We start from the raw sequence: 14,810 nt of genomic DNA on the forward strand, positions 1-14,810 counted from the left end.
GCCAGGTCATCACAGGGCTGACACAGACACAGACAACCATTCACACTCACACCTACGGTCAATTTAGAGAACCTGCATGTCTTTGGACTGTGGGGGAAACCGGAGGATGCGGACACGGGGAGAACATGCAAACTCCGCTCAGGACATCAATTTCTGAAAAAATGTTTTATTAAATTATTAGGATGTAGATTTACCCCCTGGTGAAGTTCTCCTCTTCAGGCCCTCAGGTGACAGTACATTAAAAATAGGTACCCTATGGGTACATGTGGCTACTGCTTATAAATAAAATTGTTTTCTGATCCCATGTCCAGACAGTAAATATGGCATATATATTTACTCTGGGCGGCACGGTGGTGTAGTGGTTAGCGCTGTTGCCTCACAGCAAGAAGGTCCTGGGTTCGAGCCCCAGGGCCGGCGAGGGCCTTTCTGTGTAGAGTTTGCATGTTCTCCCCGTGTCCGCGTGGGTTTCCTCCGGGTGCTCCGGTTTCCCCCACAGTCCAAAGACATGCAGGTTAGGTTAACTGGTGACTCTAAATTGAGCGTAGGTGTGAATGTGAGTGTGAATGGTTGTCTGTGTCTATGTGTCAGCCCTGTGTTGACCTGGCGACTTGTCCAGGGTGTACCCCGCCTTTCGCCCGTAGTCAGCTGGGATAGGCTCCAGCTTGCCTGCGACCCTGTAGAAGGATAAAGCGGCTAGAGATAATGAGATATTTACTCTGAGGCAGTAGCCACAAAAATGAAGCGTAATGCAAAAATGAACAAGTAAAAAAAAAAACAGAAGTAAAATACACCAAGTGTCTGTACTTTATATTATTCTACTCTTACAGTTTTCGAAACTGAAACCTCCGAACCGAGGCTGACATACACACGCTGTTGCCATGACCGAAACTCTTATTTCCCGGGAAAGGCCCGGCGCTAGAGCTCAGTGATCTCAAGACTCTTTTTGATAACTTCCCATAACAACTTGGTAATGCGTCACATCGACATCACACATGGGACCACTGGCTGAAGGTGGTGAGGAAAGGGGGACAACCTGGAGTACATTTTAAAATACGAACGCACTTTCCCTCAGTAATAAGCATAAACATATCCCTAAGCGATTTCTTTAGTCTAGTCCATTTATTTCAAATGGTGAACCGAATTGTATACACTCACCGGCCATTTTAACAGGAACACCTGTGTGTATGCGCAGTGCGCTATTGTTACACTCATTCTTACAATACAATGACATAGTGGTTCCACCTCTATGAGGCAGTAGCCACAAAAACAGACACAATCCTGTAGTGTAAATTGCTGCATGGGCTCAGGAACACTTCCAAAAACCATCATCTGTGAACACAGTTCGTCACTGCATCTACGAATGAAAAAGTTAAAATTCTACCATGCAAAGAAGAAACCACAAACAATAGCTAGGAACACCACCGCCTTCTCTGGGCCTGAGCTCATTTATGACTGACCTGAGGCGAAGTGGAAAACTGTCCTGTGGTCTGATGAATCAAAATCTGAAATTCTTTTTAGAAAATCAGACACACCACATCCTCCAGGCTAAAGAGAAGATGGACCATCCAGCTTATCATCAGTGCACAGTTCAAAAGCTAGCATCTGTGATGGTATGAGGGTGCATTAATGCACATGACATGGGTAGCTTGCACATCTGGGAAGGCATCATTAATGCTGAATGATCGATACATATTTCAGGGCAATATGTTACCATCCAGATGACGTCTTTTTCAGGAAAGGCCTTCCTTCTTTCAGCAAGACAATGTCGAGGACAAACTCCATTCTGCATGCATTACAACTGCATGGCTCCGTAATAAGAGTTCGGGTGCTAAACTGGCCTGCCTGCAGTCCAGACCTGTCTCCCGTTTAAAACATTTGACGCATTACAAAATGAAAAAAAACAAAAAAAAACAAAAGGAGACCCCGAACTGCTGAACAAATGAAACTGCATAAAATCAGGCAAGAAAGTGAAATGTCCCAATCAAAACTAAAGCAAATGGTCTCCTCAGCTCCCCAATATTTACAGAGAGAGTGTTGTTAAAAGCAGAGGTGATAAAACACAGTAGTAAACATGCCCCTGTTTACCTTTTTTTTTTTGGGGGGGGGGGGGGGGGGGGGGAGACAGTGTTATAAGCTAGCTAGTTTACCACACCATGTGTTAAGGAAAACAATATGACCTTTGTTCCTGGTTCGAATCACACTGTTGTATATTGCTGAAATATTACTACACAGTTGTTGCCCCATATCTCTGAGCTCTACTTAAAGTAGCAGCAGAGTTTTTTTAGTCTTCTAATCTCATCATCTAGGAATCTCATCTCCTCATCTGTAGCCGCTTTATCCTGTTCTACAGGGTCGCAGGTGAGCTGGAGCCTATCCCAGCTGACTACGGGCGAAAGGCGGGGTACACCCTGGACAAGTCGCCAGGTCATCACAGGGCTGACACATAGACACAGACAACCATTCACACTCACATTCACACCTACGGTCAATTTAGAGTCACCAGTTAACCTAACCTGCATGTCTTTGGACTGTGGGGGAAAACGGAGCACCCGGAGGAAACCCACACAGACACGGGGAGAATATGCAAACTCCACACAGAAAGGCCCTTGCCGGCCACGGGGCTCGAACCCGGACCTTCTTGCTGTGAGGCGGCAGCGCTAACCACTACACCACCGTGCCGCCCTCATTTAGGAATAAAGGTGCAAATATTAGGCAAAAGGTACACATGTAAATTTCACAAGGGGGTCATCCTACACTCTATCAACTAATAAAATATCTGTTTGGCAACTGTGGCTGATGTCCTGAGCAGATTTTGCTTAAATGCAAGTATGTATCAGGTGTATTTAAGCTCATTTTAAGTAGTTTAGATGAAGGTCTTCGTTGGCAATACAATTTATTTTCATGAATCCCAAGTATCATCAATTATAAAAGATAGCAATGATTTATACCTACCAGTAATCTGTTGGCTCTGCTCCTGGATCAGTTTGTTTAGCTCATCTTTCTCAGACTTCAGCAGACAGTTTGTCTCCTTCAGCTCAGCAAGCATCTGCATTACCAAAGAAAACATGATTTTATTACTTTTGCTTACCACCGATTTCATTTTAGGTGGTCTTTTTTCCAGAATCGAATCTAACAGAATAAAATAAGACCAAGGATATATCAGAAATTACATGTTAAAGTGCATATCACGGGTAAATTCAGGAGCAAGATCAATGCAATTCTCCTATTTTATATTAAACTTTGGTCAAATATCTGTCACATTTTGTGCAATTTTTTTTACCTTGCGCAATACCAGAAAAATTCAGTTGAAATCAAGCCATTTGATGCGAATTGGTCCGCCTCTGAAAAAACTTGGCATTTCGATTTCCCAGCAAACACTGATTTTCGTGACGTCACGTGCGGGACGCCTCCTTCTGAATCCTACATCAGCGCTGGTTTGTTTATGAGAAAACGACCTGGTGTTTTTCTGCAAATTTCTTCGACGTTATCACGCAATTATTAAAATGGTTAACAGATGTATCGTAGGAGGGTGTAGCAACACCAATCTTGATGGGATTAGTACTCATCGTTTCCCAAAAGACCGGACAATGAGAGAGAAATGGGAGCGCTTGGTCTACACAGGCTGTGCACTGAAATTGTGCAAAGCTCTCGCAGCCTGCTGGCGCTTCCGCAGGTGACGCCACGAATCTGGCTCCAGACTCCCTTGGGATTTTTCCAGACGTGTTTTGTTTTGTTTTTTTCTGCTGTAGACAGATGGCCTTGTGCAAAATTACCCTTCTGGATGAGTGTGTAAAGGGACATACTTTCATATAAAAAAACAAACAAAATTGGTCCAGAATATGCCCTTTAATGTAACCAGAGGAACTAGAATGCCCCATGTTTACTCAGTAGGCATTCATACACGGAGATGTAGAATCCGATGAGCCTAAAGATATCGTTCCTAGTTTACGCTGCTATCTATCTATACTACTAAAGGAAGGCCGTCTATCTGTCTTTTCATCTGTGCAAATTGACATGGCTGGATGCACACACTCCATACTTTGCATATGGATTGGTGACACCACAGAGGAGCCTAAGAAATGTTCGAATTTCCAAAACACTGGATTACTGCTAATCCAACACACTATTCATTTCCCGTAGGCTACATGCTCACACTAATGCCGCTTTTCCACTACAAACGCGGCTGAGTCGGGCTGAGCCGTGCCGTGCTGAGTCGGGCTGAGCGGGGCTGTTGGAGTTGCATTTCGACTACAACCGCGCTGAACCATGCTGGCTGGAAGTGGGTGGACACATTGGGTGGAGTTAGCGAAAGTGGGTGGACGTCAGGTGATGTCGTTAAGCAGCGCAAACAGTGACATCAGTGAGCTTTTAAGCGGTAGTCTCACAACCCAGAGAGTAAACAATAAACATGGAGGACATGGAGTCGTTAGTGTTGCTGGTCTTGGTGCTGTGGCTTGTTGTCACCGACAACGCGGACAGATACTGGCAAGAGCGTATAGATGAGGCGAGGCGCATAAGGCTTCAGAAATTCTCGTAATTCGTAATTCTTCTCCTTCCGGGTTTGCGGTGTTTACAGATCCCAGCGCGCTCGCGGGGCGTGTGTGGGCATGTGAGGACACTCCTCCTCACCAATCAGTGCACAGGGGAGTGTCTGCTCACGCCCCCAGCCTCACTCGGCTCGCTTTGGCTCGCTTCAGCCCCACTCCAAAACGGTGCGAGTTTTAGGGGCTAAGCAGGGCTGAAGCGAGCCGAGTCGTGCTGGTTTTCGGTAGTCGAAATGCGAGCCGTGTCGGGCTGAAGTGAGCTGAAGCGAGCTGAAAAAGGGTAGTGGAAAAGGGCCATATCATACTGCGTGGAGCCTCGGCTGGGAACCCCCCTCCCCCACTCCCCTGAGGAGTTTCGATTGTACGGGACCTCGCAATCGTGCTCCTTGCCGGAGACTTCCGCTAGGGCTGAGTCTATGTCGCTGAGGAGACGTGGGGAGCGATTTATGTCGTCATTTTGACAGAACACAGTGAAAAGGTACATCACGTGTCCACTCAACTCCCCACTATTTTTGCTTAACAACTTGAGTAATATAAATATACAAATTCTCCCTAGAGTGCCTCCCACCTTTTTGCTGGTTTCCAGTTCATGCCGGGTTAATCCCAGCTCCTCCTCCAGAGCAGATACCTGACCGCTAAAACGACGAGCTTCTTCCTCCGCCCTGTGCAGAGTTTCCAGCTGGGTGCACAATTTATCCATCTCTGCCATACTCCAGCTCTCAACTGCACACAAGCGCTCGGACAGCTCCCTGTTCTCTTTATGCTAGAGATTTCATCACACACACACACACACACACACACACACACACCCCTTCATCAGTCTCCACAGTACTGGACCGAAAAAGATAAATTAATCAACATGATTAAAAAGTGAACCAGCATCAGTAAACCTTCTGGCTATGCTCCAGGCCTTGTATTTCCACAAAAGCTAATTTAAGAGAGATCATACCTGCTCATCCACTTTCCTCTGTAACTGCATTATCTTGTTCTCCATGCCTACGCTGAGTTTCTTGTAGTGCTCAACTGAACGTGCCTCAATCTTGAGTTTCTTGAGCTCTCGTCGAGCCAGCATTCGGCGCACACAGCACTGCAGATACACCACAGCCTGAGCAGTGCGTCTGTAGTGCAGCCGTGCTAGCCATCCGCGCACCCAGCGCTGCACCACCACCACCTTCTGCTCATACCATAGCTGAGCAGGACACACAAAAACACAGGAGTATAGACACGAGTTTTTAAAGGTCCCATGGCATGAAATTTTCACTTTCTGAGGTTTTTTAACGTTAAAATGAGTTCCTCTGACCTTCTTAAGTCACCTCAGTGGCTAGAAATTTCATAATGTGTAAACCAAACTATGCCCAACATTTGAGAATGGCGCGTCAAAACGGCGCGTTGATAAACTCTTCCCTTTACTACGTCAGCAAGGGAGATGATCCCCACGCCCCCCCTCTGGATTCCCACCCACTGTATGGATTGCCCGCCCAGCTCAAAAGTTGCCACCAAACATGGAAGTTGCGCTGTACATGGATGTGACAACACAGAAAGGAGTCTGTTTTTACTGCCGACGGGAGAGCCCCTGAAGACGCAGTGGCTTAATTTTATTTACTCCAATAATACGCCGTCGAGTCTACCTAAGACGGTGTATGTTTGTCGGAAGCATTTTCCTGATGAATGTTTCCACAACTTGGGACAGTACAGGGCAGGTTTTGCACATCAACTGTCACTGAAGCCTGGGTCCGTACCAAGCATCCCTGCCGCATCAGCCACAAACACCGAACAAGTAAGTGTATAACTGTTAAGTCGTTTTGCCATGTTTTAAAATCGGTGCCACGTTAGCCTTGCAATGGCTACATTAGCTGTGCAGCTAACCGCTTCCTGCAGTTAGCCAGGTACTCTGCGCTACAAAACCAAAAAGCATGCAGCATGCTCTGTTATAATAGCCAATCAAAACAGTTTTTACAAAGACACCCACATTCTTCTTTTTTTAAGTCACTCGTTCATTTTATTTATTTGTTTGTTTGTTCAGTAAAAACCCAAATATTTGTTGAATATTTTATTTCCTCGCGTCGCACCTTAATGACGTTAGCGCGCGGTATTTTTCCCTTCGCGGTTTGTTCCTTCTCTCTCACCATAGTAAGACACCCACATCCGCTTGTTCTGACCCACTGGAGGTAGCGTCACAGTGCTGTTAGCCAATCAGAGGTAACACGTTTACATGTCATGAATATTAATGATAAGACCCGCCCCCACCCTCTACCCTTCCCCGCCTCCTGCTTCTCATTAGCAAAACGACGCACTGGGAAAAGCGCTGAAATGGGGCTTTCTCCCAGGAGGCTATATCTACGTGCCGAGGGTTCATTTCGAGAAAGGCTGCAGATATAACATCCGGAAACCTCCACGAGCCCGTTTAAAGCATCAACAAACCACCATGCCATGGGACCTTTAAAGGTGCGATGCTTTTTTTTTTCCCCCCTTTGGATCAGTGATCCAAACTTCTTATCTGCATGCATGATTTTTTTTTTGGCAGGGGCAGGGCAGGAGACTGGTGGTATGCTATGCACACATTGAAACGTCAATGTAATGATTGCTTTGCTTCATATGACGCACTCTTTCTATTACTCTGTTTCACTGCCTCCGAAACTAATGGATGTAGCCTATAATTACAGTCTAGTGTCAAACTGTGGGAAAACTGCAATTAAAAGTTTTCCAGTATGACATGAACTCCATACCTGTCGATATCGCAGTCTGGCTCCATGTCCACGAAGCAGGCGTTGCAGGAGTACTGCTGCTGCTCGTTTCTGCTTGTAAAGTTGCCTGGCTGCATACCGTCGCTGGTATTTCTGGATCACCACAGCTGCTTTTGTCCTCCTCAGAGACTTATACAAGCTGAGGAGAATCAACAGAATAGTGTTATCAGTCCAGAAATAGCACGTAATGTAACAGTAGGTAGAGATTTGTAGCGTCGTCAGCCTTAGTATAGTACAATACAAACGCAAGTTGTGCACTCACGCCCGAGCCTGGTGTCCACGTGTGTATCTCTGCATGGTGACTGCTGCTCTGCGCAGACGCAGGTATTTCTTGCGGGCGAGCCAGCACCGGATGGTCTTCTGGATCTGCACACAAGCCTTACGGAGTTTATCGGCCCGTAGTTTCTCCAAATATGCCACCTGCCCTGCCCGAAAGAAGATCTTGGTTTTCCCAAACTGGTACTTATCTGCGTCCTGAAGAGAGAAATGATCAATTTCAAGACTTGTCATTAGGTATACTATGAAAAGTTATAACCGAATGAAAAACTAAGCCTATAATGTTTACATTTAGCATGAAACTCCATAATTAATTTTGGCGTATGAAGGAGAGATACCTGTATCAGCTGTTCCAGAACATTCTGGCAGGTTAATTTCATGTCTGACATCACATCCTTCTGCTTCATCAGAACTCGGTACCGACTGAAAAATTCCTCATAGGTCCACCTGAAAAGAACATAAATTACACGACCTACTGTAAGAACATACAACCCATTTAAAGTATTGGGAAAGCAAATAACATTTAGCAATTATTCGCAGAAGGCGAAGTGAATATCGGTGAATAATAACAGCGACAACGTCAAGGTTATTATTCATTGATAATCACTGAGCCTGAGGCGGATATTTGTTTTAGTATAAATACACAGATGATTAATTAAAAAAAATTTTTAAAAATCATGTTTTTTTTATTTCAAACTTCAAAAGTGGCATGCAACTGTAATAACGGTGCACGCAGACTTGTCACTTCTCTACACTGAGTCGCATAAAATCCTTTGGTTTGAAACAGATTAAAAAAAAAAAAAAAAAAATCACAATTCCACCTTCCCTTTGAAGAGTTTTAGACCAAACTTCGGAGCATCTTTAGTGCTTTTAGGAACAGCATTTTCTTTCATAATTTGTAATTCTTCCTCATTTACAGTGACAAAGTAATTGGCCGCCATTTTGTCAAGTCACTCGAGGTGATTGGTCGAGAGAGTTGGACTATTTCTCGATAATCAGCACGCATGATTTTCTATAATCACCTCCGTATTTATACTAAAGAAAATTAAATACTTTGCCAGTTTGTCTGTACACACTTTATCCTCAGTCCTCTTGTACCACACACTTGAATTTGTGGACTGATTTTAAGTATTATTTTTTTTAGTCACCCTTAAAAATGACCTTTTTACTGCATCAGAAATAATGAGAACTAGCGGAGTTGCCAAGATTCGAGACACTGTACGGGCGGGTGGACGGACGGATACAGACGTGCCCACCCTTGCTGTGACCTTAATCTATTCGGGTCAATTTCACAATCTAAATCAGCTCATCTGCAGGTTATAATGATAATTTCACATAAATCCTACAATCATTCAACCACTTGTTCTCAAGATAAACACAATGCCTCCACCACAAGAGGCATAATTACAACAAGCCATTTACAATGAAAGGTGAAATACACAGACATTAAAAATTCACCAATTATTAATAATTCTCACACACACACACAAGAAGAACAGTAATCTAAATAAGCATATTTTGAACAGTTGAACCTGGATGGAAAGCCTGCTGCAGAGATGCGGATGGTCTCCAGTACGCCACATGCCCTCAACTGCTGTGCTGCTCTAATGGGGTTCATTCTAGAGTGAGAGAGAGATAATAATATGAAACAGGAATAAGACCTTTTTAAAAAAATGATATGTCTAAGATGAAAGTCCAAGGTACTAACACAAAAGGAGTTTTCTGATCATTGGGCTTTATGCAGCGCACATAATGAGGAGTTGTGGCATTTAAAGTGTCCATCAACAACTGCAAAGAGTTTCGGAACTAAAAGGAGGAGAAAATACAGAAACTATTTCTTGCCATAGTATTATAATGTTGGTCAGCAATAGTGCATTTAACAAAGGACAAATGTATTAAAACAAGGCAAAGCATCAGTAAAAGGTCATCCCACATACTTGCAGTCCAACAGATTTCTTGTGCTCTCTGACAGACTGGCCCATTTGAGTCATCTTTGTGCGACTTGAGGCTACTTTACCTGGGGCTCTTTTCTCTTCCTGGAAAAGCTCCAGCAGCAAAGCAAACTAAAAAAAAAAGCACATGGGAAGACAGATGCTTTTTAACATGGAAAAAAGCTGAAAGAACACTTACACTTTGATAGGTCAAATCTCAAACGTCGTGTTTTTCCACTGTTTCTGGGATGGACAAACCTTACTCGATTTCAGCACATTTATCTGTTCCTCATTCACCGTGTCTTTGTTTTTCTCCAGAAACCCAACACAATGATACTCTACCTGAGACAGAATCAAACAGAAAGAGCAATAAAAAGAGAAGCCAGATGAATAAAAACAGTATTATAAACTCATAAAACGGTCATTATCAAACAAACTATGCCACTTCTGAAACATCCAAGTTCTATACCCTGTCTGCAAAATGATGGATGATGAAGGCCTTGTTGGACATGCGTGGTTTGTCAAAGTGCTCGCTCTTCTTCCAGTGGGTGTTATAGAGCTTTTGTGCCCATGAATTATCTGATCCTTTTGGCATCTGAGGGTTTTGTGGCAGGTTAAGAAATGAAAACAGACAGGGTCAACTGATAAAACATGACAATGTATCCATTTGTATAGGTATTTCCTTGAACCTGAAGAAAACTTAAGCATGCAATAAAACCAATTAACAAGTCATGGATGGATGGACGAGCAAATCAGAAAATCACTTTATTAATCCCCAGAGGGAAATTCAAATTTGCTACCAAGCTCCTGAATCAAAGAAGTAGTAAACATGTCTAAAAAAAAGAAGATAAAATCGTCTGAAAAAAAAGAATAAATAAAATAAATTTAAAGTTCAATAACTTAAAGGACCCATGGCATGGTGGTTTGTTGATGCTTTAAACGGGCTTGTGGAGGTTTCCGGATGTTACTGTATATCTGCAGCCTTTCTCGAAATGAACCCTCGGCACGTAGATATAGCCTCCTGGGAGAAAGCCCCATTTCAGCCCTTTTCCCAGTGCGTCGTTTTGCTAATGAGAAGCATGGAGGCGGGGAAGGGTAGAGGGTGGGGGCGGGCCATGGGGGGAGGGGCTTGACCAAGCTGCGCGCACACATACTCACTGCTATCAGCGCCTGTAGCCACGCTGCTAAGACAAAACCCCGTTCTCCCTCGGACTCCTTTCGTAAACTCAACGTGACACAGAGAACAGAGAGTGAGAGTGTTCGGAGTGGTAGTTTACGAACGTATAATACCCTAGGCTTGAACACGCACTCTATAACCAAAGAGGATAGAAGCAGCAACTACAGCAACATATCGCTTATCCAACAGAAGACATGCATTGCGGAGCAATAGTCTAACATAAGCTCATAAGTTACAATCAATTTCCAGACTAAACTCAGTTTAACAGAGCATGCTTTTTGGTTTTGTAGCGCAGAGTACCTGGCTAACTGCAGGAAGCAGTTAGCTGCACAGCTAATGTAGCCATTGCAAGGCTAACGTGGCACCAATTTTAAAACATGGCAAAACGACTTAACAGTTATACACTTACTTGTTCGGTGTTTGTGGCTGATGCGGCAGGGATGCTTGGTACGGACCCAGGCTTCAGTGACAGTTGATGTGCAAAACCTGCCCTGTACTGTCCCAAGTTGTGGAAACATTCCTCAGGAAAATGCTTCCGACAAACATACACCGTCTTAGGTAGACTCGACGGCGTATTATTGGAGTAAATAAAATTAAGCCACTGCGTCTTCAGGGGCTCTCCCGTCGGCAGTAAAAACAGACTCCTTTCTGTGTTGTCACATCCATGTACAGCGCAATTTCCATGTTTCGCTCGCTTAGGTGGTGCCATGTTGTTGTGTCCTCTATGGTCTCCTCACTACAAAATTGAAAGTGACGTATCTATGGTGGCAACTTTTGAGCTGGGCGGGCAATCCATACAGTGCATGGGAATCCAGAGGGGGGGCGTGGGGATCATCTCCCTTGCTGACGTAGTAAAGGGAAGAGTTTATCAACGCGCCGTTTTGACACACCATTCTCAAATGTTGACAAAGGGTGGGCATAGTTTGGTTTACACATTGACATTTCTAGCCACTGGGGTGACTTAAGAAGGTCAGAGGAACTCATTTTAACGTTAAAAAACCTCAGAAAGTGAAAATTTCATGCCATGGGACCTTTAAGTAAAAGCAAAATGAAGTGATTTTATATACAATGATTCCTATATACATATATTGCACCTGAGTATGGGTGAATGGATGCATGGCATGGACGGGTTAACAAATGAGTGGATGGATGGATGGATGGATGGACGAGTGGATGGATGGATGCATGGCATGGACGGATGGATGGATGGATGGATGGACGGACGGACGGACGGACGGACGAGCAAATGAATGAGTGGATGGATGGGTTAAATAAGTGAGTGGATGGATGGGCATTCGGCTGGATGGGTTAAATAAGTGAGTGGATGGATGGGCATTCGGCTGGATGGGTTAACAAATGAGTGAGTGGATTTATGGATGGATGGGCATTCGGCTGAATGGATGAGCAAATGAGCGAGTGGATGGATGGGTGGGTTAAATAAGTGAGTGGATGGATGGGCATTCGGCTGAATGGATGAGCAAATGAGTGAGTGGATGGATGGGCATTCGGCTGAATGGATGAGCAAATGAGTGAGTGGATGGATGGGCATTCGGCTGGATGGGTTAACAAATGAGTGAGTGGATGGATGGGTTAACAAATAAAGTGAGTGGATGGATGGATGAACATTCGGCTGGATGGGTTAACAAATGAGTGAGTGGATTTATGGATGGATGGGCATTCGGCTGAATGGATGAGCAAATGAGTGAGTGGAAGGATGGGTCAACAAATGAGTGAGTGGAAGGATGGGTCAACAAATGAGTGAGTGGAAGGATGGGTCAACAAATGAGTGAGTGGAAGGATGGGTCAACAAATGAGTGAGTGGAAGGATGGGTCAACAAATGAGTGAGTGGATTTATGGATGGATGGGCATTCGGCTGAATGGATGGGTTAACAAATGAGTGAGTGGATTTATGGATGGATGGGCATTCGGCTGAATGGATGGGTTAACAAATGAGTGAGTGGATTTATGGATGGATGGGCATTCGGCTGAATGGATGGGTTAACAAATGAGTGAGTGGATTTATGGATGGATGGGCATTCGGCTGAATGGATGGGTTAACAAATGAGTGAGTGGATTTATGGATGGATGGGCATTCGGCTGAATGGATGGGTTAACAAATGAGTGAGTGGATTTATGGATGGATGGGCATTCGGCTGAATGGATGGGTTAACAAATGAGTGAGTGGATTTATGGATGGATGGGCATTCGGCTGAATGGATGGGTTAACAAATGAGTGAGTGGATGGATGGATGGGCATTCGGCTGAATGGATGGGTTAACAAATGAGTGAGTGGATGGATGGATGGGCATTCGGCTGAATGGATGGGTTAACAAATAGGAAGGATGGATGGATGGATGGATGGGTTAACAAATGAGTGAGTGGATTTATGGATGATGGGCATTCGGCTGAATGGATGAGCAAATGAGCGAGTGGATGGATGGGTGGGTTAAATAAGTGAGTGGATGGATGGATGGATGGATGGATGGATGGATGGATGGATGGATGGATGGATGGATGGATGGGTTAAATAAGTGAGTGGATGGATGGGCATTCGGCTGGATGGGTTAACAAATGAGTGAGTGGATGGATGGGTTAACAAATGAGTGAGTGGATTTATGGATGGATGGGCATTCGGCTGAATGGATGCGCAAATGAGTGAGTGGATGGATGGATGGGTTAACAAATAATGTGAGTGGATGGATGGATGAACATTCGGCTGGATGGGTTAACAAATGAGAGTGGATTTATGGATGGATGGGCATTTGGCTGAATGGATGAGCAAATGAGCGAGTGGATGGATGGGTGGGTTAAATAAGTGAGTGGATGGATGGATGGATGGATGGATGGATGGGTTAAATAAGTGAGTGGATGGATGGGCATTCGGCTGGATGGGTTAACAAATGAGTGAGTGGATGGATGGGTTAACAAATGAGTGAGTGGATTTATGGATGGATGGGCATTCGGCTGAATGGATGCGCAAATGAGTGAGTGGATGGATGGATGGGTTAACAAATAATGTGAGTGGATGGATGGATGAACATTCGGCTGGATGGGTTAACAAATGAGTGAGTGGATTTATGGATGGATGGGCATTTGGCTGAATGGATGAGCAAATGAGCGAGTGGATGGATGGATGGATGGATGGATGGATGGATGGGTTAAATAAGTGGATGGATGGATGGATGGATGGGTTAAATAAGTGAGTGGATGGATGGACGAACATTCAGCTGGATGGGTGGTTTAACAAATGAGTGGATGCATGGGCATTTGGTTGGATGGATGGGTGGTTTAACAAATGAGAGTGGATTTATGGATGGATGGGCATTTGGCTGAATGAATGGATGTGCAAATGAGTGAGTGGATGGATGGATGGATGGATGGATGAACATTCAGCTGGATGGGTTAACAAATGAGTGAGTGGATTTATGGATGGATGGGCATTCGGCTGAATGGATGAGCAAATGAGTGAGTGGATGGATGGGTTAAATGAGTGAGTGAGTGAGTGGATGGATGGACAAATGAGTGAGTGGATGGATGGATGGGCATTCGGCTGGATGGGTTAACAAATGAGTGAGTGGGTTTTATGGATGGATGGGCATTCGGCTGAATGGATGAGCAAATGAGTGAGTGGATGGATGGGTTAAATAAGTGAGTGAGTGGATGGATGGACAAATGAGTGAGTGGATGGATGGATGGGCATTCGGCTGGATGGGTTAACAAATGAGTGAGTGGGTTTTATGGATGGATGGGCATTCGGCTGAATGGATGAGCAAATGAGTGAGTGGATGGATGGGTTAAATAAGTGAGTGAGTGGATGGATGGACAAATGAGTGAGTGGATGGATGGATGGGCATTCGGCTGGATGGGTTAACAAATGAGTGAGTGGGTTTTATGGATGGATGGGCATTCGGCTGAATGGATGAGCAAATGAGTGAGTGGATGGATGGGTTAAATAAGTGAGTGAGTGGATGGATGGACAAATGAGTGAGTGGATGGATGGATGGGCATTCGGCTGGATGGGTTAACAAATGAGTGAGTGGGTTTTATGGATGGATGGGCATTCGGCTGAATGGATGAGCAAATGAGTGAGTGGATGGATGGGTTAAATAAGTGAGTGAGTGGATGGATGGACAAATG

At 44.6% G+C, this 14,810-nt stretch overlaps 1 protein-coding gene across 1 annotated transcript in view; it reads right to left on the reverse strand.

Annotated features, from left to right (window-relative positions):
- The window catches only part of myo5ab (myosin VAb), a 52,317-nt gene that overhangs the window by 18,313 nt on the left and 19,194 nt on the right, over positions 1–14,810 (reverse strand). Inside the window, exons 13-23 of the mRNA XM_060914483.1 lie at positions 9,965–10,090; positions 9,754–9,837; positions 9,502–9,627; positions 9,273–9,370; positions 9,097–9,183; positions 7,903–8,011; positions 7,551–7,762; positions 7,271–7,427; positions 5,494–5,733; positions 5,113–5,307; positions 2,953–3,046 (exon numbers count right to left, since the gene is read on the reverse strand). Of these exons, the coding sequence (XP_060770466.1) occupies positions 2,953–3,046; positions 5,113–5,307; positions 5,494–5,733; positions 7,271–7,427; positions 7,551–7,762; positions 7,903–8,011; positions 9,097–9,183; positions 9,273–9,370; positions 9,502–9,627; positions 9,754–9,837; positions 9,965–10,090 (1,528 nt within the window). The remainder of the gene's footprint in view (positions 1–2,952; positions 3,047–5,112; positions 5,308–5,493; positions 5,734–7,270; positions 7,428–7,550; positions 7,763–7,902; positions 8,012–9,096; positions 9,184–9,272; positions 9,371–9,501; positions 9,628–9,753; positions 9,838–9,964; positions 10,091–14,810) is intronic.

The sequence above is a fragment of the Neoarius graeffei genome, chromosome 2, assembly GCF_027579695.1.
Source record: "Neoarius graeffei isolate fNeoGra1 chromosome 2, fNeoGra1.pri, whole genome shotgun sequence".
NCBI classification, from domain to species: Eukaryota; Metazoa; Chordata; class Actinopteri; order Siluriformes; family Ariidae; genus Neoarius; species Neoarius graeffei.